This window comes from Theropithecus gelada, chromosome 17 (genome assembly GCF_003255815.1).
Source record: "Theropithecus gelada isolate Dixy chromosome 17, Tgel_1.0, whole genome shotgun sequence".
Lineage (NCBI taxonomy): Eukaryota > Metazoa > Chordata > Mammalia > Primates > Cercopithecidae > Theropithecus > Theropithecus gelada.
Genome location: NC_037685.1, coordinates 48,007,954 through 48,033,420, shown reverse-complemented (window position 1 = coordinate 48,033,420; position 25,467 = coordinate 48,007,954). Strand labels below are relative to the sequence as shown.

The window sequence follows — 25,467 nt, the reverse complement described above, 5'->3', positions numbered from 1 at the left end:
CAGTTCTTAAAGATGGTGTGTCCAGAGTTTGTTCCTTCAGACGTTCAGATGTGTCTGGAGCTTCTTCCTTCTGGTAGGTTCGTGGTCTCGCTGTCAGGAGTGAAGCTGCAAACATTCATGGTGAGTGTTACAGCTCTTAAAGGCAGCGCGTCTGGAGTTGCTCGTTCTTGCCGGTGGGTTTGTGGTGTCGCTGGCTTCAGGAGTCAAGTGGCAGACCTTCACGGTCAGTGTTACAGTTCATAACAGCAGCATGAACCCAAACAGCAGCAACAAGATTTATTGCAAACAGAGAAAGAACCTAGCCTCCATAACGTAGGAGATGATCCTAGCGGATTGCCACTACTGGCTCCGGCAGCCTGCTTTTATTCCCTTATCTGGCCACACCCACATCCTGCTGATTGGTCCATTTTACAGAGAGCTGATTGGTCCGTTTTGACAGGCGGCTGACTGGTACCTTTACAATTCTTGAGCTAGACACAGAGTCACAGAGTGCTAGTTAGCTACAGAATTAGCTAGATACAGAGTACCAATTGGTGCGTTTACAAACCCTGAGCTAGACACAGAGTGCTGATTGGTGCATTTACAATCCTTGAGCTAGACAGAGTCACAGAGTGCTAGTCCTCCAAGTCTCCACTAGGTTAGCTAGATACAAAATACCAATTGGTGTATTCACAAACCTGGAGGTAGACACAGAGTGCTGATTGGTGTATTTACAAACACTGAGCTAGACGCAGAATGCTGATTGGTGCACATACGATCCTCCAGCTAGATATAAAAGTTCCCTAAGTCCTCATCCAGTTCAGGAGCCCAGCTGGCTTCACCCAGTGAATCATGCACCAGGGCTGCAGGCAGAGCAGCCCCTCAGTCCTGAGCTGCCCCTACACTCTTCAGCCCTTGGGCTGTCGATGGGACCGGGTGCCACGGAGCAGGGGGTGGTGCCCCTGGGGAAGGCTCAGGCAGCGTGGGAGCCCACTGTAGGGGGAGGAGCTCAGACATGGTGGGCTGCAGGTCCTGAGCCCTGTCCCGCAGGTCCCGAGCCCTGTCCCGCAGGGAGGCAGCTAGGAGGCCTGTGCCAGTGGGCTGACACTGCTGGGGGACCCAGTGCAACCTCTGCAGCTGCTGGCCCGGGTGCTAAGCCCCTCACTGCCCTGCGTTGGCGGCAACTGCTGGCTGCTCCCTGTGCAGAGCCCACGGAGCCCACGCCTGCTCCCGCCGGAACTCGCACTGGCTCACAAGCGCCGCCCGCAGCCCAGGTTCCTACCCGCGCCTCTCTCTCCACACCTCCCCACAAGCAGAGGGAGGAGGCTCTGGCCTCAGCCAGCCCAGAGAGGGGCTCCCACAGTGCCGTGGCAGGCGAAGGGCTCCTCAAGCGCCACCAGAGTGGAAGCTGAGGCGGGAGGCCAAGGAGGTGCTGAGAGTAAGGGCTGCTAGCACATTGTCACCTCTCACAACTACACAAATAAAATAAAGAAATACAACACTGGCAGCTCTGCAGAAGCTCCTGTGGTCATCTCTCCAAATAGCTGCTGGCCTTCTCCTCCGAATGAAATCGCCGTCCTCACTTTGTGGCAGTTGGTTCTCTGAGCACCTCTTCCTTGTCAGGCAGGTCTGTAATTCTAGAGTGTGTGTGGTAGCATCGTCCTGGAGTCTTAAGTTACATTTCTCTAGTTACTAACGAGGTTGGAATCCATTAAAAATGTTTTTCTAAGTCGTATTTGCGTATTCTGTCCAATTTTCTTTTAAGCTGTCTTTTGTTTTTGATTTAAATAAACGTTGAATATTAGCCTTTGTTGGGTAAATGTGTTGAAAATATTTTCTCCCTATTTATGTTATTTTTTCCTTTTTCTTTATGGTTAAAACTTTTTTTTTTTTTTTTTTGAGACGGAGTCTTGCTCTGTCACCCAGGCTGGAGTGCAGTGGCCGGATCTCAGCTCACTGCAAGCTCCGCCTCCCGGGTGCATGCCATTCTCCTGGCTCAGCCTCCCAAGTAGCTGGGACTACAGGCACCCGCCACCTCGCCCGGCTAGTTTTTTGTAATTTTTAGTAGAGATGGGGTTTCAGCGTGTTAGCCAGGATGGTCTCGATCTCCTGACCTCGTGATCCGCCCGTCTCGGCCTCCCAAAGTGCTGGGATTACAGGCTTGAGCCACCGCGCCCGGCCTATGGTTAAAACTTTTGTGTCTTGCTTAAGAAGGCCGTCTTTCCTTTTACGAAGAAAGAAAGATGTTCTATTGTTTCTTCTATCCATCTTATTATTTGACATTTGACATAGAGCTCTATAATCTATCAGGAATTGTTTTGTGTGTATAGCATTAGGCAGGGTCAAGTTTCACTGTTTGCCTCACATGGATAGCAATCAATTATTCTTCCCCAGTGCCCTAACATGCCAATTTTGTCATAAATTAAGTGGCTAATTATGCAAGCTGGAGTAATATTATGTTCTTTCTCCTTCTTCCTTCCTGTTCTCTGAAAGTGTTTATGTGACATTGGAGTTATTTCATCCTTAGAATTTTGGAAAAATCTAGGGGAGAAACCATCCGATTCTGGAGCTTTCCTTGCAGGAAGGCATTCAATTACAAATTGCATTAATTTAACATTTACAGTGTTATTTAGCTTTCCTACTTCTTTTGTCCATTTTCTTTAGTTCTATTTTTCCTTTTTTTGAGAATGTATTCATGTACATTTGCAAATTTATCTTGGCATAAAACTGTTTGTAATATTCTCTTATTTTTAATTTCAGCCAGATCTGTATTGATGTCCTCTTTTCAATCTAAAATCTGTTTTTTGTGTCCATTTTCTCTATTTCTCTATCCCATTGCAAGAAAATTTTCAATCTTATTAATGTTTTCAAAGATAATTTAAAAGATAAACTTTCTCTTTCCTTCCTTTCTACCCCTTTACATTATTTTATTTGTTTTATATTTCAATAACTTGTGTTCTTATTATCACTATCGTATCTTTCCTTCTATTTTCGTGGTATTTAGTTTTTGTTCTGTTTCTAATTTCTAGATACTTTTAACACTTGTTGTATTTGTTCTCTTGTGATGCAAATGTTTGAAGCCATACATTTCCATTTCTTAAGAGATCTTTTGTAGCAACATGGATGGAACTGGAGGCCATTATCTTAGGTGATATAACTAAGACACTGAAAGACAAATGCTGCGTGTTCTCACTTATAAGTGGGAGCTAAATAACGTGTACACTTGAGCATAGAGTGTGGAATAATAGACACTGGAGACTCAGAAGGTGGCAAGGTGGGAGGATGGGATGGAGTGAAGCACATGAAACGACTTAATCAGTACAATATATATTATTCAGTTGATGTGGACACTAAAAGCCCAGCCATGGCCACAATGCCGTACAGCCACATATTGACCATACTGACACTGCATCTGAACCCCTTCCATTCATACACAAAAGACATTAGTCATGTCCTAAAACTTCTGTTTTCATATTTGCATTGTCATTAGTTAAAATGTTTGGGTTTTGAATTTATTTTGTGATTTCTTCTTGAATATTAGAGGGTTTTTGTTTTGTTTTGTTTTGTTTTTTTTTAGATGAAGTCTGGCTCTGTTGCCCAGGCTGGAGTGCAGTGGCACAATCTCAGCTCACTGCCAACTCCACCTCCTGGGATGAAGAGATTCTCCTACCTCAGTTTCCCGAGTAGCTGGGATTAAAGGCATGTACCACCACACCCAGCTGATTTTTGTATTTTTAGTAGAGATGGGGTTTCACCATGTTGGCCAGGCTGGTCTTGAACTCCTGACCTCAGTGATCTGCCTGCCTCGGCCTCCCAAAGTGCTGGGATTGCAGGCGTGAGCCACCGCGCCGGGCCTAGAGATGTAATTTTTGACATGCAAATATATGAGCACTGTTTTTGCTGCTTTTTAAATATTTGCACGTTATATCTTTTTCTTTTCTATCCCTTGACATTTAATGTTTCAGAATCCTTATGTTTTACTGTTTTCAGAAATCTTAGTTTTTAAAATATTCTGTTAATCATTTTTCATATAAATTTACATTAAATGAGTCTTTTAAAATTTATTTTAATTAAATAAGGTTTATTTTCATATGTGCTTTTATATCTACTGCCTCAGAACTTTCTACTTGCCCTATTTTTCCTATTTTACCCCTTTTTTTCATCTTTGGAGTTGACTTTTTATGATTTTATCTTTCTGTCTTTACTGGTTTGGAAATTATCTACCCCACCAATATTCTTTCAGGGGTTACCTTTGAGGTTACAACTGGCAAGGTAGGTTTATCAGTATACAATATTAAATACTATTTTACCCCTTCCATTTTTACTTGCCTTTTTAGTTATTCTTTATTCTTTCCTTTATCTGGAAGCATTCTGAGTCTGTCAATGTTTAATTCTTTTCATTTTAATTTTTTTTCCTAAAAATATTCTTAACTCCCTTTCATTATTACAGGAATTTTTGGGGGGCAGTTATTTTATTTGAGCATGTTAACTATGTTATTTCATTGTCTTTGGACTTCAGTTGCTGCTTTTTGAAGGTAGTACATATTTTTACCTCTATTTGGTCTTTATTTTATAGGTGTTTTACTATGATACACACCTAGGAAAGTTTTATGTATCCTACTCAGGCTTTGCAAAGATTTCTGTTTCATTTCTACAACAGTTGGATTGATTATGGTGTAATTTAGAGATAGTGAGATTCACCTTTTTTAGACATACAAATCTGTGCATCTACAGAGACATGAACCCTCCCGGTTGTCTATAACAACACATGTCCTTCTGAACTTCATCTGCTGCCATTATGCCCGGCCTCCAGCAACCACTCAACTGTCTCCACAGCTTTGCTTCTCCCCAAATGTCATATAAGCAGGATCACACTTAGTCTTTTGACTTTTTTTTTTTTTTTTTTTTTACCTCAACACAATGTTTTAGCCATCCCTTTTGATGCTCGTTACAGTTGATCACTCTTATTTATTGCAGACTTCATCCATGTGCTAGTTTGGCCTGTGAGATGCTGGTGAGCTCACCTCCAGGCACTCACGGACTCCCCACCCATTGAGTGTGGCCTGGATTTAGTGACTCCATCAAATGTGACAGAGTGCTGGGGTGTCACTTTCAAGACTGGGTTATGTGAAGACTGCAGCCTCCATCTTTGGTGCTGTCTCTTGGATTGCTTGCCCAGGGGTGTGGGGAGAGCTGCCGTGCTGGGAGGCTGCCCTGTGGAGAGGCCCATGTGAGTTGACTTGGATGTGAACCTTCTGCGGCCTGCCAATAGCCATCTGAGTGACCTTGAAAATGGATCAGCCTTCAAGATGACTGTGGTCTTGGCTGACAGCTTGATTGCTGTCTCACAAGGGACCTTAAACCAAAGGCACCCTGCTAAGCCACACACAGCTTCCTGGCCCACAGAAACTCTGAAATAATAACCATTTCTCACCTAAGCCTCCAAGTATTGGGAGTAATATTTCGCACAGTGGTGGATCACTAATACAAGCCAGTCACCAGCTGAAAGACACTGAATTTATTTCCAGTTTTATGTGATGATGAATAATGTCACCATATGCATTTGCATACAGGTGTTTATGTGAACACTGCTGTCATTTCTCTTGGGAAGATACTGAGGAGTCAGACTGCTGGATCTCATGAAGAATATATGTTGAACGTTATAAAAACCTGCCAACTTAAATCCATTTCCTGATGCTCTTTCGTCAGTGTTGGGAGAGGCTCTAACATTTCTCACCAAGTCTTTCTTCTGCTCATGCACTTCCTCTTCTTTCCCTAAGACTTCAGTCATCCTTCTCATTGTCCTTTATATCTCTAAACCATTGTCCAGAGTTTCCATTCTTCTGTTTTGCTTCAGTCTGTTTCGTTCTGGAGATTTTCTGAGTTATCTTCCACTTCCCCAGTTATTTTTTGTTTGTTTTGTTTTGTTTTGTTTTGTTTTGTTTTTTTTGAGACGGAGTCTCGTTTTGCCGCCCAGACTGGAGTGCAGTGGCATGATCTCTGCTCACTGCAAGCTCCGCTTACTGGGTTCAAGCAATTCTCCTGCCTCAGCCTCCTGAGTAGCTGGGATTACAGGTGTGCGCCACCACGTCCAGCTAATTTTTGTATTTTTAGTAGAGACGGGGTTTCACCATGGTGGTCAAGCTGGTCTCGAACCCCTGACCTCGTGATCCACCCGCCTCGGCCTCCCAAAGTGCTGGGATTACAAACGTGAGCCACCGCGCCCGGCCCTTGTTTTGTTTTTCAACAACTATATCTAACTAAGTTTAACTTTATCCTCTGTTGTACTCAATTTTATTACAGCATTTTCCAATTCAGAATTTCCATTTGATGATTTCCTTATAGTTTCCCATTTCTGCTGAAATTCTCGTTTTATTTTGTGGGGGGCTCAGTAAACATACTTGTTTTAAGGCATACAAGCCAATCTTTGAATTCCAATCTTTTGAATCCCTGTGGACATATTGCAATTGACATATGTCTCGGCTTGTAATTTTTCAACTTATTTTGTGTCCTCCTATGCCTGGTTATTTCTAACTGTGTTGGACTTTGCATTTGAAAAATGGTTTCTAAGAATGTTTTGAAGCCTGGTATGCTATTACTACCCTTTGGGGTAGATTTACACGTGTTTCTCCCAGGTACGTGTAGGCCTGGTTGCTTCTGGGCAACTCCACATGGCTCTTGGTTCTGGTTCACTCTGACTCTTGGGAAGAACACTTGAAGGCCCCACCCCAAGGCCTTGGTGGGGCCATGACTCAGTTTCTTGCCCTGTAATCTGAGAAGGCAGTCAGAAGCACAACTCGACTTCTTAGCTGCCTTCTCCGAACAATGTGGGTACCCCTTTGTCCCCATGAGCCAAGCCTCAAGTGTGGGCTTCCTTGCTTCAGCTCACCTTGCACCCCACTCCCAGGTCTTCAGCTGCTTCCCAGAATTTCAGCATCGTGATGGTTCTCCCATGCCTCTAATTAGACTAAACAAACATGTTTTTTCCAACCATGCAGGAGCCTCTCAGGAATAGTTGGTCTGAATCTTCCCATCAGTTATTCCCAGAAGCCTTTGTCTTCTTTTATTTGTGAGAGAAAATACTTGCATGATCCTCAGCTTTTGTACCTGCAACCAAGCCACTTTCTAAATGTGGCACTCATTGATGTATGTAAAATACCTGAAGCCAGTCTGGCACTTATCATTTCTTTAATATTATTTTCCTTCACATTTCTTAGTTTCCAGAATAATTTTTTAATTAAAAATATTGGTAGATAATCCATTGCCGCCTTCTCAGTATACTAATTTTAGACCAATTAGATTAATACTCCATAAAATTTCAGAAAAGTCAACAAAGAGTGAATACAATTCCAATTCTTTAACTGAAGCAATCATATGCTGACAACAATACCTGCAGGAGAGTTTCATGGTTTATTTTCTATTTTCCGGTTCTTAACCCTTCTTCATTTTCATATGTTAAATCCATTCCTCCTAGAAAGTTGATACAGCCTAAAACTTCTATCCATTTACTTCTGAGTTTAAAAAGTGCTTACCGTTTGAGATGGAATTTCCATTTTCAGCAGTGATAGCACTAGATAGTGAATTAGATAACTGAATTCCATGGTTATTTGCATTTCTATCTTGAGTCTCGGAAGTAATTTCTGATGTACTAGGGTCATCCCGACTACTTAGGTTCATGTTAGTTTCAAAACCTAAAATAAATTTTAGAAAACATCATTATTTTCTGATGACATGTACTGAATACACCGAATAAAACATTTGGAGAAAATAATAAAACATCAAATCAAACATTCATGACATTTAAAATAATAATAATCTTTAATCAAATTTGTGGCCTATATAATATTCACCAAATTTTGCCACAACACTGTTAAAGGGAAAGTGTTAAGTGGTACAAATAATTTGTTGCATTCAACCCTATTTATAAAGAATTTTTGATGTCACAGATCAAATAACTTGTCATTATAGTATTGCCTATCATGAGAAAGCAATGAGTTCATGTTTCAGGAGTTTTCTGAATTATTAAATTTAAATAAATTTAGGCAATCTTATAGCTTTGGAAAAAATAAGAAACACTTGAGTGAAAGAAACACTATGGTGCTATTTTCAACATCACTATAAACATTTTTAGTGTCCATATTGGAATACTAAACTTCAATACTCAACTTCTGCATTCTGCACACTAAGATAATTACTTAAATATGTAATGCATGTCCTATATTAAGTGTTTTGAGAGGCGGGAACACAGAAGCCACTGTCCAAATTCCACTGAAGGGCCTAATGAAGACTTTTAAAAGTGACGTAGTATTAATAAAGCAAAACACAGCAAATGCTTGCTCTTTGGAGCAATATCTAACGGAGGTAGGTTTCCCCATGGTCACTGCATTACCCTTAGGCACACAATCAGACTTTGCAAATCAGGCACGACTGTCCATCAAGGGGTCAGACATCCCCCCATCACCACCTCTGCCAGGTTTCCTTTCTCAGACTTCACAGGTGCACCTGGGATTGGCTCTTGCTTCCCAAGGAACCTCAAAAAAGCTGCAACCTATTGGAGACTTTTGATTCAGCATCAGGGATATGTGTGAGACTGGTTCTTTTCTGTTGGGACACAGTTGATTCTGACTGTCTTAAAGTTAGGCCTTTCTAAAGATTTAGGCTAACAAATTATTTGAATGGGACAACACGCATCATTTGCTTTGTTATACTTTAAATATGGCAGAACAGTGTTTTACCACCCCAATCCCAATCACCAGTACTTCCATAGGCAGACATGTTATCCCTATTTTGCTGAAGAAGGAATTAGGGTTACTCAGTCATACAGCTGAAAAGAGACAGAATGGAACTTTAACGTGTATGTTCTGATTATTATTCAGTCTTTATTTTTCATTAAAAGATAAATTGGATTATGTCTTTTCCATGCTGAAAACTTTTGGATAAACTGCTGTTGGTTACAATCTACAGAAAGAAGGTAGGAAGGAGACAAGGAGGGAAGGAGGGAGGAAGACAGGAAAACAATGGAAGGAAGGAAAAAAGGAAAGAAGGGAGGGAGGGATGGAGGGAGAGGGGAGGGAAGGAAGGAAGGAAGGAAGGAGGGAAGGAGGGAAGGAAGGAAGGAAGGAAGGAAGGAAGGAAGGAAGGAAGGAAGGAAGGCAGGCAGGCAGGCAGGCTCGCTCCAGCTCCCCAGAGCTCATCTCTCAAGGCTGGTCTTGACTTGGTCCCTCCTAACTCCTTCCTTGACATTATCCCCTCTTGCCTCCCAAGACATACCCTCAAATAGCACTACAAGCAATGCATGTTTATCCAAATTCTCCAATATTGACTCCTGTTTTCTTGCTTTGGTGCACTCATGCCCTCTCCCGCATCAGCCCAGAGTCTTCCTACCCACCAGTCAGGACCTTGGTCAGATCACCCGCAGGGACCTCTCCTTTACAAGCACAGAACACAGCCTGCTCTGCCCAGAAAGGAAAGCAGGTCAAGATTCATAAGCAGGAAATGCTGGATAGATGGAATAAAGGCAAAACTATTGGCACTTTGAAAACTAGGCAGAAGAGTTTATACTTAAATGATCCAGTGAGCCATTGTGCCTTCTGACTCCATTATACATAAAAAACAAAGACCTTCAGTCAAGTTAGCATGTACAAGAATGGCAACAAAAGTGAAAGTCAGGTGATCTTAACTGTTTTAGCTCTTGATGATGAGCAATTGTTGAACGGGCTGAAACTGAAAGAATACTTATTCAATGTGGTCAAGTCTAGTTTGGCTTTTTTTTTTTTTTCCCCTTAAGTTTCTGAATGCCAGTAAAACGGGTTCTGTTTTAAAACTGGCTCAAGATGTACTCACCTGCTTTTATGTTTCTTTCACCTATTTTATTTTTGCATTTTTTAATTCAGTTATTTATTGGGTGCCTACTATGTGCAAGATACTCACTGAGCGTGGGAGATACATAATGAATACCACTGCCTGGTACCTGGGAGCTTCTCTCCCAAAAAGGTGATTGGCAATAAACAAGCAGATGCACAAGCAGATAATTAAACATGGTGGACTTAGAGCTGCGTGGAAAACCTAGTAAGTGGAAAACACTGGTGGGCAACCAGGCAAGGTGGGTGAGGTCCATGAGGTCGCATTTCAGCTCATGGTTTTAGAAAGGCAACCTCCACACCATGCGTAAATACCCCAAGGCAGGAAAGAGCTCACCATTTTCAAGGAACCCGGTACTAATGAGTCAGGGCCTGGGAAACCACCAGAGAGGAACTGAGAGGTTTTATTCTCAGCGCAGTGAGGGCTTCCCCCAAGGCTTTGAATGAGGACAGTCCTCTTACACCTGGTGGCGATAAGCGAATCCTCTGAGACACTTGCTGACTCTCGGTTTGAATACTTCAGGCTGGCCTCCCTCACGACTGATTTCTATCTCATCAACTGATGTATTTAAATTATAGCCAAAATTCTCATTTTTGTGATTAAAGTTTAAAAGTATTTCTGGTTTTCAACTGGCAGGTTAAACTGTAGCCAAGATATGTTTTTTGGGTTTTTTTAATTTCGTTTCTTGAGACAGTGTCTCTCACTCTGCTGCCCAGGCTGGAGTGCTGTGGTACGATCTCGACTTACTGCAACCTCTGTGTCCTAGGATATTCCCCTGCCTCAGCCTCCAGAGTAGCTGTGATCACACGTGCGTGCCACCATGCCTGGCTAACTTTTGTATTTTTTAGAAGAGAGCAGGTTTCACCATGTTGGTCAGGTTGGTCTTGAACTTCAAGTGATCTGCCTTCCTTGGCCTCCCATAGTGCTGGGATTTCAGATATGAGCCACTGTGCTCAGCCACCATGATATTCTTTTAAGTGGTCATATAGGTTAGGCTTAAATCCTTGAATTATCTGCTAAATTTTAATTTTTTCAATCTTAATTTATAATTATTTTAATTTTTTAAATCTTAAAAACATGTATCTACTTAAGGCTGGCTCTGGATGGGAATAAAGGAATAGGCCCTTCTTAATGTAAGGTGTAAGAATTAATGGTCAGCATGACACTTCCTCCCATTGCTCTTACAATAGTTACCATCACCCGGGTGCATATTAGGTGCCAATTCCGTGCTAGATGTGGTGCTTGGTTTAGCTCTGTTCTCATGACAATTCTGAAGAGTTGTCACTATTACGCCTATTTTTGAGATAAGGTCATTGAGGCTTGGGGAGGTTAATCTCCATGTAAACATTTCACAGCTCACGGCATGGCAGCCAGATTCAGACTGAGGCCCAGAGGGCTCAGCAGTCCCCCGACACTCGTTCTTTTACTCTTGGTTCCTCTATGTAAAGTTTTCCTTCACTGTTTCATTTGCTGATATAAAGGACAGGATATGACAGCTTCTTTCCTGTGACGAGTTAACCACCCAGGCCTCAGTGGTAATGAACTGAAAACTGTAGGCTGCAAAGCTGCACTCTGGCAGCTGCAATAGTGCTGCGGCTTCAGTACGACATCCCCACTTTGGGGTTCTCCTCTGCTTGTAGTAGCCAGGGCATTCTACTGAATTATGCATCAGCCTCCGCTCATAAACACCCTTCTCCCAGTTAGATCCAAACACGTGAAAGCAGCCGTGCCCTGACTTGTTAATTTCTAGATTCAACACATTGAGGATCGAATGCAGAAACTCTGGATGGTTGGGTTCTCCTGTAAAGTGGTAGCTTAGCACACAAAATTCCTTGTCAAAAGCACTCCCGTTACCCAGCACTTCAGCACTGAGGGAATTACAACAATCAGACATCAAGAGGACAATGGCATGAAGTCTGAAGAGGTCTTTGTTAAAAGTGCGTATACATGATGCATGCTTTCAGGGGAATTTTAGAAATAATAAGGTGCAAACAATGTCATCAAGCCTTTTCATGCCTTCAAGCAGTGGCTAGCAGAGTTCTGAGACTGAAGAAAAGTCACATCGAAAGAAAATATTTGAAACTCTCAGTGAATTTAGGGAAACAATAGGGAAGTGAATACTGTAAATCCTGTATAATATTTAAAGGTGTGTCTGGGACATTTTTGTGCCTCTGCATTTGGTGAAGTCAGGGTTTGTGTAGTTCAGTGGCATCCTGTGGTTGGGTCCATGGTAACACGGGTTGGTTTGGATACCTGTAGCGTATTCTTTTAGCCTATTAACAAGATTTCTCTATGATCTCAGGCTTGGTGCTGTTTTTACAGGTACAAGAGAATTGAATCACATCAGGATCTGACTCAAAAATAAAGTCTTGGCCTTCGCATTAGGATATGATTATTAACTACAAGCATGCAGTGTAGGTACATTTACGTTGAATTTTAATCTAGTGAGAGCAAATCTCTAACATTGTATTAACATTGTATTGTATTAACAATACAAAAAATTTGGTTGTCTTGTGCTAGTTTCTATATAACTGAAATATCACTCCCAGTCAATGTGATTCTGTTTTAAACTGTGGCTCTTGATAGGAGGGGCTTTCTGACCCCCAGGGGACATTCAGCAATGTCTGGAGACATTTTTAGTTGTCACAATTGGGCCAGGGGTTTGCTCCTGGTGTCTGGTAAGCAGAGGCCAGAAATGCTGCAAAACATCCTGTAGTGCACAGGATAGTCCCCCAGCCTAGAATTATAGTATCCAGCTCAGAATGTCAACTGTGCTGAGGCCGAGAAACCTTGCTTTAAACATAAGTCGGATCATGTCATTTCCAACTGCAGCCTCTCTGCTGGTTTCTGAGTTGATTCACATTAAGATCCAAAGGCTTCCTGAGGCTGAGAGGACCTTGCATGCCCTGGCTCCTGTTGGCCTTGGGCCCCTGCCCGTCTTACACGCCTTAGGCCTTGGCCTCGGTCTTGCCTTCCCAGCCCTGTCAGCCTCCCGGCCTCTCTCTCCTTCTCCGGCATCCAGCAGGGCATGGCAGCTGCACTGCGTTCAGGCCTTCTGGATGACCTTCTGAAAAACAGCACCCGTCTTCCTCGCCAGGTCAGTTCCCGTCCCCACTCCTTGCTTTAGTTTCCTACACAGTCCTTCTCCCTGCATGGCACAGAACAGCCCAATTGTTTGTTTTCTGTCTCCTTCCTCCGGAATGTGGGCAAATACAATGTGCGTTGTATTTTCAGCGCCTAGAATACAGCCTGGCACACAGATGGTGCTCAATTAATATTTGTTGAAAAAGAAAAAAGGTGAATGAACAATAAATTAGTTTTAACAATGTTGCTATAGCAATTTTCTTTCTGAAAGGAGCTACACTTTCTGTACCTGTAAAATAGCTTGCACATTTACTAAAGGGAAATTTTATGCAAATCAGTACAGTAAAGCCATGCACCACAATGATCATTCCTCCCCATTCACACAAGATTGACAGTTTATGGAAGCACTTTCAGTGTTAATCTACCTTTGAGTGCTGATCTTTACTTATTTAAAATTGTAAGATAAGGAAAATATCTCATTGCATGAGGTGAATATTTTCTTTTATGCAGTGGAGTGGAGCTGTTTGTTTTCTACCTAAGCTTGTTAACTTATGAGAGAAAAGACCTATGGTTGTTTAAAATTGATTCCTGACCCATGGTTTGAGAATTCAAAGACACAAGGTCCATAAATAGTTTTGTAAAATCGTACTTTACATTGCTTTACAATCTGGAATATCAGGAGATAAAAATCAATTTGATAAATGTTGGCATGCTTTGACTGTGCTGAGTGTGACTCTGGAATCGTGGTGACTGGAGTGGGCACAGTGGGTTGACCCGTAGTTAAGTGAGGGGGCTTCCATGCATCCCTCTCTTCCCCAGGCCCCTTCCAAGGCCCAGGGAGGGGCTCAAGCAATGTGCAGACAGTTAACATTTGTAATACTTTGTAAATGCATACTTTGATTTGTTTTCTCATTGTGAATAAATGTCCACTTAACGCTCTACATGTTCATTTTTCATCTTTATTATTTTTTTTTTAAAGAAGCTCACGTCTCCCCAATTGTATATGCTTCAATCTCTAGACAAAAACCAAAATGGGTCTCAGGCATAGAGCCTCTAGCCATAATCCACATGATGAGATCTTTACCCTTGAGTAATTCACAGGCTGGCAGGAGAAATAGGTGTGAGGTCACTGAATGAGACTACAAAGGCAATGTCACCTCTGGCTCACCTTGGAAATGTTTTATGGGAAAAGCCTAACTCCTCATACAGTAACAAGACTGTTTTATAAGTTTGCCCTGATAGAAGAGGCATGAATAAGTTAACATCAGGGATGTGTCTGGGAGAGGAGACACAGGAAGGATTTTGTGGAGGGAGGGGGAGGTAGGATGGAGGGTGAGAAGGGGAACTTCTCTTAAGGAAGAAGGCAAAAATTCTGCAGGAGTGGAGAGACATTGCTTACTGGGGAGAGGGAAATGTCCTTGAATAATTCTGGGAGAGCTGGAGAGACAGGGAGCATAATGGAGGTTGAGATGAGCCCTTGCTCCAAACCAAGAGTGACAAGAAACTTCGCAGAAAGGACAGTGCGTGGTTTACCCCTGGGAAGGCAAACAGATGCTCTTGAGTGCAGCGGCCACTCTGGGGAACGTGAGAACTGAACGAAGAAGAAAGGAAGAGGGGTGGGCCATGAGCAAACCATATTCCTCCCCCAAACTAGGGAGTTCTCCATAGATTCAATAGGTATTCACGTCCTACAAGGTCCAAACCTGGTGCTAAGATTTACTTTAGAACTTAAAGAAATATTCGCCTGAGAGAAACAATCCATTGAGCGCTTACATTTTAGAAGGGCTATGGGGCACAACAGATGACAAGAATTTATGACAACTGGGTATGTGCAAGAAGAAAAGGTACTACCTGAGGAGTATAGAAGACTGAATAATCTGGAAGCATCACTGTGGGACTTGCATCCTGCTCGGCTAATTTTGGTGGTTGTATTCATTTGTTAAAGCCTTTGACACTTATAATGCCAACCCATGTGACAGGGACATCCAGGGTGCATTCCAAGGGTTGCTTTTCCCCGGGGCTTCTCCGTAGTGACTCAGCTCTAAGGGGACTGCCTTCAAGGTGCTTTGAAGGCATGTGTTAAGGTTGCAAAGGGCCAGGGGCTGGGATAGGAGCTCTGCAAAATGCTCTAGGAATTCTTAGGAGAGGTCAGAGTGGGCTGGAGCAGCCAGGTGAGCCTTTGTTGTGTAGGCAGGAGGAAGAAGCAGTGGATTTTGGGTTGCGGACGGAATGTGGAGAAGGGGAGGGAAAAAGAAGGGAAAGCTGCAGAGGCAGAGGCAGAGCTGACTGCACTCCTGAGGGAGAGGAGGCTGGCTCTGCCCACACCTCCGCACCGGGAAGCAGGAGCAGAGAGCTTTGGAGTCTATGAGCATCACAGGAGTGGGTTCCAGCAAGTATTTTGAGCAAGGGCATGCTGTGAACAAGAAGGTGTTGGTTTTGTTTGTTGTTTTTGGTTTGTTTTTTGTTTTTTTGTAAATACTAATCTAGCAAAGAAAGTATACAGCTGAATGGGCCTTGAGGAGAGATTAGAAATAGAAAGAGAGTCAGGGGAGAGGCTGGGGAAGCAGAGGAAGGTGTCGGGAGGCAGGAGGACGCTGAGTTCAATCCCTCTGAGAGGGAGAACTGGGACCCCATGGGGACCACAGCTGGGGTGTGGTTCAGAGCAGCAGCTCCCACCTGAAGAGCAGGGTGCATCCGGGGTTGTACTTGTTGACTTTGAAGTGACAGCCACAGGCCCGAGGATTAAATTGAGTGGCAATTTTTTGAAGAAGAGCATTTATTAGGACTGAATAAGGAAAAAGCTAGGAGAGACTTAAAAATCTTTCAGGAAGGAGAAATTTTCTAGGAAGAGACACTCTTGAGTGCGAGAAGGCAGCAGAAGGGGATGCCCAGGTGACTGCTCTGCAGGAGGGGCTGCAGGCCGGGAGCCTTGGCAGAGGTCAGGACTGTGTGGAGCGGAGGGCCGCTGACAGCATCAGCGCAGGGTAAAGGCCATGAAGCAGGGGAGAGAAAGGAGCCATGGAATGTTTCCCCAACAAGATGCTGAAAACACCGTTTTTCTCTTAGGTACCTGTGCTAGAGATCAAATTAGAGTGTATTTTGGAATCCTATGAGATGGGATCCGGGTTTCAGTAACGCAGGAGAAAAACAAACTATAGCTGTTTGGCTGACTTAATACTGAGAGTGCTATGTAAGGCATAAAAAATGTGAAAATACATTTTAAACTCATTACTCATACTGGCTATAACTCATTCTGAAACTCTATAGGAAAATTCCTCTTCAGAAAGGCTATTGCATGAAGGGAATGTGCTTGTTTTTTCCCACTTGGCATTAAGGAAAAGTACAAATGCAGAGAGAGGTGCCTGGCAGGCTCCCACCACTTCTCAAGTTCTCGTTTGTAAAATTTAGAAGTCGCAGCTCGACAGCACTCGCAGATACACATAGATGGTGCGTAATTAAATTTGGATACAAGCACTTCGACCTGAAATTGGCGTCTAGCTTGTGTTAAACCAAATCTAGTTTGTGTTACACAGGGCAACTCCTTTTAAATCTCTGAAATATAGATTTCTCTGAAATCCTGTATTACTGCACATGAGGAAGAAATGCAAACAGGGCTTCGACAACCCTCTCAAGTAGACCTGCATGCTACTTTATAAGCTTCTAGGAAGGGATTTGTTTTCTTCTACATAATGCATTTTTTCTTTTACACGATAGAATTTTCTTTCCTTTCCATGATAGCATAATCCAAACATTTGTGTTATTGCCTCTCAGAAAGACGAATTTCAGATGTAAAGAACCACAGAAGCTAATCTGAAACCCAAGAAGAGAGGGTTCATGTGGAGATGGGTGGATGTGAGGAGAGTGGAGACTGTTAAAGGGGAAATATGTTAAATTCATGGAGGTCACACACCGCAGTTATGTATGTTTTGAACAGCACAATTCGAATTGCCTTTTGAAAACGTGGTCCAGATTTGATCATCCCTTTGCAAATGGTTGCAGAAATATATCAAGAGAGGGCGTCTAAGTCTAGTGGTGATGGAGATCTGGGAAGAGAACTGGGTTCCCAGGCAGTTACTCTTGTGACACAGCTGTTACCCACACTATGTGGACAGGTTATATTTCTATAAACATCGATTACTCAAGAAACAGAAAAATATATCAGTGCAGACCTTGGAAGGGACGCGTGGGCTGAGAAACTGGATTTGCCCGGCCCTCTACTGACCTAAAATGTCTCAGGCTGGGCTCCCGGCATTCCTTCCTACTTGTTAATAACCCCTTATGAAATCACCACCCTGGAGTAGATCGAAATTCCTCTTGAACTTATGTTTTCAGCATTCTTCTGTGGTAGCGAGTGCCGCAAATACTTATCCTCCAGGTTAAGCAGGGAGGAAAGGAAATGTCTGCTCTTCCTTCACTCCTAACTCTTGTCACCCACCCCCCTGCCAAGTCGAAGGAGATGGTTTGTGCTAGAAAACACCAACTGAAGTAGGAAACAGAGCGATGTCTTCAACAACATATGTGCTGAGCAAGGGAAGAATGCATTGATAGTAAAGCTAAAAAATGACTGTCAGTATAAATAAGGTTTTCAGTACCCAAAAATGCACAGAAAATTAAGTTGTGCCAATTTCCTTTTAAATTTAACTAACTGAATCCTTTTTTGCCCATTTATTCTGTCCCTGCCATAAAGGGGAAAAAATCACTTCAATCCCTTTCCTTTTCTTGTACTTGGGTAGCTTTTATTTTATTTTATTTTTATACATAATTAGCCGAGTATGCAATACCTAAACAACAAGCCTGCCTGGCCCAGAGCCCCATTCCTCACGCATACTTTTATAGGTCATGAGGTTATTTATATTGCTGTTATTTTTACATTTCCTCAATGCCAGGTGGTAATGTAAATCCAGGAGTCCTGAGCCACAGTGTGTGGTCAAGTACGCAGTCGGTGTCAGCAACATATGCTTTCCTGGAGGGAAATGGTTCCTCCTCACTTTCCCCAGAAGGCAAAGGGGAGAAGATAACGTCTCTGCTCTTCTGTTGAGAGTGTTTCGTGTTGGTGACACCTACAGCCTGGATGGTAAACTAGTGGTGCCTGTCATCCGCTAAAAAAGAAACAGCAAAAATTAAAGAAAACAGAAAGAGAAAAAAAGAAAAACTATAGCAGTGGTGGATGTGAGGTCTTTTCAAATCCCTTGCTCAGAACTCATTACAAATTTACCCATCTAAAGTACTTAATAACAAAAAAGACACAAACCAGGGCCAATTGGAACAAGCTTCAGCTATCAACCTTGAGCATTTTGCTGTGTCAATACTTCACCAAGGAGAAACGTGGCAGGCCTGGGCCAGGCCACCCAAGGGGGTGGGATGGATGTGGGGACCTTGAGAGCTCAGGGCAGCAGCCCTGCACCAGCTGGCATCAAGACATTTCCATATTTTAATAAGAGTGTGGCAGCGCCTGTGGACACCAGCTGAAGCACAGCCCACCTGCCCACACTCGCTGGCTCCCTGCCAGGAGCTCTGAGGCCTTGAAAATAAATTTAAAATATCTATGGAGATTCAAATTATTCTCGAAATTCTGGAAAAGCCACATGGACTGTGTCTTTGATAGCCGTTAACGGTTGTATCTCTTCCTGGTGGTAGATTGGCTGGAGTGACTAATTCTGTATATGCTCATGTGACCCCGTTTCCCTTGATGGGCCACAGGGCAGGTGCCAGTCACCCAGGAAGGACAAATGCCTGGGACGCAGTAGAGAAAGGCTGAGCCTAAGCTTCCAGTGGATTCACACTTCACTGGGGACCACAGGAAGACACCATGAGGGGGCCAGGCAGGTCGGTGGTGGGGTTTCCCTTCTCCTAGCTCTTCATTTCTTAAGTAATTAATCAGCCCAGATGGATCACTCTTTTTTTATTATTATTTTTAGTTTTTTTTGAGACGGAGTCTCGCTCTGTCGCCCAGGTTGGAGTGCAGTGGCGCGATCTCGGCTCACTGCAACCTCCGCCTCCCGGGTTGAAGTGATTCTTCTGCCTCAGCCTCCCAAGTAGCTGGGACTACAGGTGCCTGCCACCACGCCTGGCTAATTTTTGTATTTTCAGCAGAGATGGGGTTTCACTGTGTTGGCCAGGCTGATCACCTGACCTCAGGTGATCTGCCTATTTCAGCCTCCCAAAGTGCTGAGATTATAGGCATGAGCCACCTCGCCCAGCCAGATTAATCATTTCTAAAGTATACAGGTTCACATGCAAATGAACATAGAAATAGCAAGAAAAAAAATCTATCCTTTATCTATATCTATACCTCTATAGGTATTCTGATATAGTTACTCCAAAACATAATTTGATCATGCCCTTTTAAAAATCCTTTTAATGTGCAGGATAAGGCACACAGTGGCTTCCAGCACGCGAGTGGACATCCTGCTCTTGTTCTGATATTTTCTCTTTGCAGATTTTGTTTCCTGTTTGTCCGTATAAATCCTCCCCTCTAGACCAGTGTTTCAGAGGACATATTTGTGGGCTGAGACATCAATTTAGTGGGTCACGACACGCATTTTAAAATGAAAGAGAATGGAATACTATGAGTAAAAATGCAGTCTTTAACAAGCATCATGGCTAAGTAGTGTTTTGTGAACCCCGAGTAGCATCTCTATGTAAAACGTGCTTCTGGTTCCTTGGATGCGTTGGAGTTTTCAAGTTTCCCTGCCATGGTCTGCTTAAGAGGGAGCCCTCAATTCATTTTAAAAATCCATACAATTCCATGCAATGTCTGGCACCAAACAGATTCCTTGGAATAAATGAATGAAGTGTGCCCTTCGTATTTCATGATTTTCCCAGACCTTTTTTGAAATTTTGAAGCAAATTGCACATAGTAATAGGAAATACTACTACTAGTTTAACATAGTAATAGGAAATACTACTACTAGTTTAACATTTTGCCAGAGAAGTTAACCTCTGATATTTTGTAGCCTAAAAAGGTATGCCATAGGGTAATTTTCTCACCTGATAAAAGGAACATTGGTTTCTAAAGCCATTGCAGAGGGTTCCGAAGACATGCTCAATCCCCACAGAAATGGAAATGCATTCCGATTAGCCGCGGCGCCACATCACTGGGTGTTTTAATGATCATCAGATTAAAAAGACATTTTTATGATCCCACATCTCCAGATAGAAAGCACAGAGCCTCTTTCCTGTGTCACTGTCCCCAGCCTCTAAATTAGAGATAATTTCAAGCCTGGGTAAGTGAATGGTGGCGACCCCCCACCAAGCTGCAACTACATCAGTGAAATTAATGTTCACAATGAGAGTTTTACTGTCTGGTATGACATGTAAGTGATTCAGACAAATCTCTAGTTGTGCTAATGCTTATGTGGTGCAAATAGGGTGTGATTAGAAGGAACTAGAACACCACCAAGAGTGTGCTCCTGTCTCCGAAATCAAGGTCCTATAGCTTCTCTTAAGGACTGAAATAGTCACTCGGAAGGCAATTTAGTGATTAAAAATCTAAGGGGACTTTGTTACGAAGGGGACTTTATTACTAGTAATATATACAAAGGTAGTTAAATACCAAGAGACAGAGTCAATAAAATTCTCATAAAAAATTTTAAAAAGATATACTATTTTGCCTTATAGGATCTGCTGCTGGGCACTGGTTATTTACCTAAGAAAGGATCTGTGAACTGGCAGAAGTATGATGAAGGTCACCTACTTTAAGTTGGTTGTTTGTACTCCTGTATGCCCCCTCCATCCTGCTGTTAAAACCAGTTGGACCCCCTCCAGCCGGTCATCTCACCTGAGAGCCGAAGTTAAAGGAATGCAATGTCACCAAACGGATGTGACCTCAGCAAGTAACTTCACAGCTGCGAGCTTTTGTTTGCTTTTGAGTGACATGGAAAAGCCTGTATGGTGAAAGTTTTCACTAATTGCTTTGCCTAAGTCTTCTTATTTTCACTTACTTCTTCTCAGTTTATCCAGCTTTTCACATAAAAAGCAAATAATAAAGCCAAAATCCAAAATGTACATATATTTCAGGGACACAGTGATGTACCAATTGTGCATATATCAGTTCTTCCTTGCTTTAAAATGGAGATTTCTTTCAAAGGGTTATGTTTGACTATGAGTCCGAGTTTTCAGTATGAGGAAGCTCTTTTGTGGGCTTTTAGGACTTTGGGTAATGCACAAATTCTCAGGTGTCTCATGCAGTCAGTGTTCTGTAAATCAGTGTAAGTCTCGGATCTAGTTCATGTCTGACCTTGTTTGGGCTCTGCATAGTTTAGAACTTAGTCATTTGCGTGGGGGAGAGAAATGAATCATATTGTTTATTGTCTTATTATAATTAACATGTGTTATTAAATTTGCAAATGGCCACTAATTGCCCATGCACAGGGTCTAAGTATGAAAACTGAAGATTTCAAGGAGAAACCAGGGTGGAGTCGGTAACGGCCCGAGAAGCTCTGCACAGAGTACATGGTGGACGACTGTGTTGACTCATTGAATAAAGGACTGGGTGAAATGATATTGAATATAGCTCACTCACGATGGCGTGAAATTTTCTAGGCTAATCTGGGGATTAATCATAAAAATGACTCAAGTCAGGCATAAAGAGCCTAAACACCGGTAGGTAATTAGGAAATACGTTTTTCTCTTCCAATACGCTTCAGGAGAGAGAGAGCAGGGCACCTGCCCAGTCTCTCTTTAGGACAATATTCCATGCACCATGTTGTTTCTAAGCATTTCTTCACAAAAGGAAGAAAACCCCAGGATATTGTATTATGTGGCAATAATGAGATGCAGATAGTCAGGAAGGTCTTTATTAACTTGCTTAAGGAGAGCTGCTGAGTGGCTTAGAGGATAAAGGGCTGGATTTCTCTTTAGAGCCCCCAGTGGGAGTTTAATTTGCAATCCAGTGTAGAGACACAATACACAATAGCTGCTTGCTTTAACGGGTTGATAGTATGAAAAATATTTACTGGTTATGAAAGATAATCCACTTCTGAGAAGACTGCCTTATTTTCAGAATTTCAGGTACAACAGATCCTTTCCCCACTGACGGTGCAGTATAGAGCATCCCGGTTGCAAAGACTACTTTGCTGCATTTGGCTCATCTAAAAAATGATAAACTCTTTATGCTAGATACGTATCTCTAGTCTGACTGACATGCTAGCTGCTGCAGATTTACAGCTAATATGTTAAGGTAATTTCTCAGGATAGTTCATGCAATTCAAAGGGTACCTTTTTTATCAGATTGATCTAAATATTTAATAGTCATAACCTTCTGCTTGGTTTTGCTCCTTGGTTTCAAAGAATAATGAAGTGGTATGACCTAGCGGGGACAGCACAGTCACGAGAGCAGTCCGCTTTATATTCTCCCAACAAATATTTATTGAGGGGCTGTGAACATAGCCCTGGCTTTATTCAGTCATGTTTCTCACTTTGCCGTTACCGATGTCGGTTTCTGCATTCACATAATTGAGAAAGGAATGGATTTTTGCCTTTTTAAAGAAAGTTGCTGTAGAGACAGACGACGAGGGCTTTTTGATTGTCTGTCTTTCCCCTGTTCCAATCGTGATGGCTGTTGAGAATCACTGCTGATCATCTGTCTGCACAGTTCTTAGCAGGGTTCCTGGTGCTAGGTGAGGGCCCACCACCTATTTAATTTCTGGCAGGTCTGGGGCAGGCATCTGACACCCCACTTATGAGGTTGAAGTCCACATCCCCAGCAAGTCATATGTGTCCTACAAAAAATATGCTCGGCCATTCTGCAAGTGAGGGTGGATTTCTTTTCAGCAATCAGGAACTCAGTCCCAAGCAAAACTTTAAAGAGGCCAAGAAAAAGGGAAAGGGAAAGTGAGGAGACATGAGTTGAGGAATAATCCTAGTCTATCACGTGTGCTGTGGATCCCTGGTGCTACGGAAGACACTTCATGGCAGGTGGGTAGAAAGGATTTTCCAGGAAAGGGGAGAAAAAGAGGAGGAGGAGGCAGGGGGTACAGGAAGAACATGCTCTGTTTCAAAAGCGGCATCTGGCGGGACATTGACAATGGGCAAAACAGTTTTATCTGTCCACCTCCCACATGTTTTCCTGGCAATGAGTTTGTGTTTGACTTCAGAGGGGAATTCCTTTCTCAAACAGAGACTCTGTATCATTATTTTAATTTTATTGTTTTCAGAGACTATGAAGGACATAATAGAAAGAATCCAAGGTTTGGAGAAAGGAGAGGTGTTTGATTCCTGACTTTGAGACTGATTAGTTTTTGTGATTATGAGAAAATCACTTAATCCCTCAGTCTCAGATTGCTCATTAATAAATAGGGATGGTAACACTTGCTTCACCCACCTCAACGAGATGCAAGGGTCCGGGGGAGAAAGGAGATGTCAATATGCTTGGTCAACAGGAGATAGCCACCTACAAATAGCTGTTTATATTATGACCAGGATGCCATTAACACGTCACAGTGTATATCCGAGTATTTCTCATTATACATATGTACCTAGAAGCACTGTTTTTGTTCATTTTCTTCCTCTGGTTCTTTGCACTTTGTAGGAAAGATGCTAAGAGTTAATGCTGAATTCCTGTGTGACGGAAGAGAAACAATGGAGATAATTCAGAGCCTTGTCATCAAGCTAACAAGGAGCTTCCAAGTACAAAGCTTATCCTGCTCTGATTCTATGCAAGGGAAGTCATTTTCTCCTCCTTCTTCCTCAAAATTCATGGTTATATTCTAAAGGAACGACACACCCTGAAGTTTCATGTCTCACCCTATATTCATCCATCGGCCTGCAGCGTCTATTACCCTGACTTCTGCACCTAGAGAGCTCCATCCACCTGTCATCCACTTCTAGCATTCCTCCTGCCCTTCTTCCAGCTCTGGTTGCAAGGCCCTCAGATTCTCTCAGGTATTTACCTCCTTCTTCTTCTGGCCGCAGAAAGTGCTGTGAGTGCACATTCAAAAAAAAGTGAGCGGCTCCTCACTTTTCCCACGTCACTGACATTTTGGGAGGATCCGATGAAGCTTATGAAGCCTCTGCCCAAACAAGTGGCACATATACCATGGGGGCTCATGGGCCACTTGGAGCTCAACTATGAATCCACGCGTGGTTTATGGCCCTCAGGTTAGAAATTCTTTCCTCTTTGGAATTTCTTTCACTGAAAGTGGATGCACCTTCTGTCTCTGATGTGGTCTGTGAGAGGGCAGAGGCAATGCCAGATTTGTTTATCAGTGTTTTGGATTTCCAGTGGCAATCCCTGTGCTTACATTAAGCTTATTGGATGACAGTAAGGGAATTAACTCCACAAGTTAATGCAAGTCTGGTTTATAGGCCTCCTGCTTGCACAATTTCCCTGTATGAATTATTGGGCATTTATACAGAGAAAGTGTTATAAGTTAGGAGAAAAATGTCACAAACATTCACAACAAATCGTTAGGCATTAAAAATATATATATTTCTAATTAATATAGGAAAGAAAGAGCTTTGTGCTCTCAACATAGATAAATTGGGTTACTGATACATACATTAACATTGAAAGTTAATTTCAAAGTGTAGATGAACACAGTATTATTTCTATTAGACATTTAGGGAATTAAAAACAATGAAATATATAGCTGCAAGTCTCAGGCACAGGCACTCTTGGCTACTGCAGAGAGGCAAAGAAATTAGAAAAAAAAATCCTTTTCTTCCAAAGAGACATATTCCCTTCTTGTCAAGCCTAGGTTTATTAACATGGCAAGGGAAGAAACTTCACACAGCTCCTCCTTGCTTAATGTCCACTTAGTGATAAATGGAGACCCCCCTTCTCTGCGGATGTTAATCTAGTTTCCCCAAAGGACTTACTCATTTGGAAAATGAGGAAAATTTTACATTGATTTAAAATGGTTCTGGAATGCAGAGGAGCGCCTCACTTTGTATGAGACAAGAATTCAGTCAGTCACAGATCATCAGCAGAAGAGCATATCAGTAAACTATCTTCCACACTTTTTCTAATTTTCATGAGCACTCCCGCCCCCAACTCCCCACACTCAAATAAATCACCATGGGGAGAAATCATCAAGGGGAGTGAAAAAGATTTAACTGCTTCAGACAGGATAAAACACTACAAGACCTGCACATAGGCAAGAAGCCTAGGGGATGCTAAGCTCTGCATCCCATTATGGGATGTCAAGATTTGCATAAGGCAGACTAATGCCTCATACTTCAGTCTCGTTTCAATGTGTCAGAGATTAAATGATGATAATGTTGCAACTTCTGTTTCAGACATCAGGAGCAGAGAATACCAATTTGCAAACACCGTCCTGGAGCACATCCCAGGTTTCCGCGAGTAATTCAGGGGCATTTGAGTCATTCTAAAGCATCCTGCGTCTTGTCGCTAAACAATGAATGGGTAACTGTACTTGATTTGGCATAGAAACATCTGAAACCCATACGATATTGACTTAGGATGTCATTGTGTGTCTTTGAATTTTGATCTTTCACAGTTAGTTCTACCTAATATTTAGAATCTTTTTTTTTGGTTTTTTTTTTTTTTTTTTTTTTTTTTTTTTTTTTTTTTTTTTTTTT

General features: G+C 42.4%; 1 protein-coding gene across 3 annotated transcripts in view; it reads right to left on the bottom strand.

Annotated features, from left to right (window-relative positions):
* The window catches only part of MYO16 (myosin XVI), a 702,327-nt gene that overhangs the window by 38,370 nt on the left and 638,490 nt on the right, over positions 1 to 25,467 (bottom strand). For all 3 annotated transcript variants that reach the window (XM_025364355.1, XM_025364354.1, XM_025364353.1), the window contains exon 33: positions 7,512 to 7,670. In XM_025364355.1, the coding sequence (XP_025220140.1) occupies positions 7,512 to 7,670 (159 nt within the window). The remainder of the gene's footprint in view (positions 1 to 7,511; positions 7,671 to 25,467) is intronic.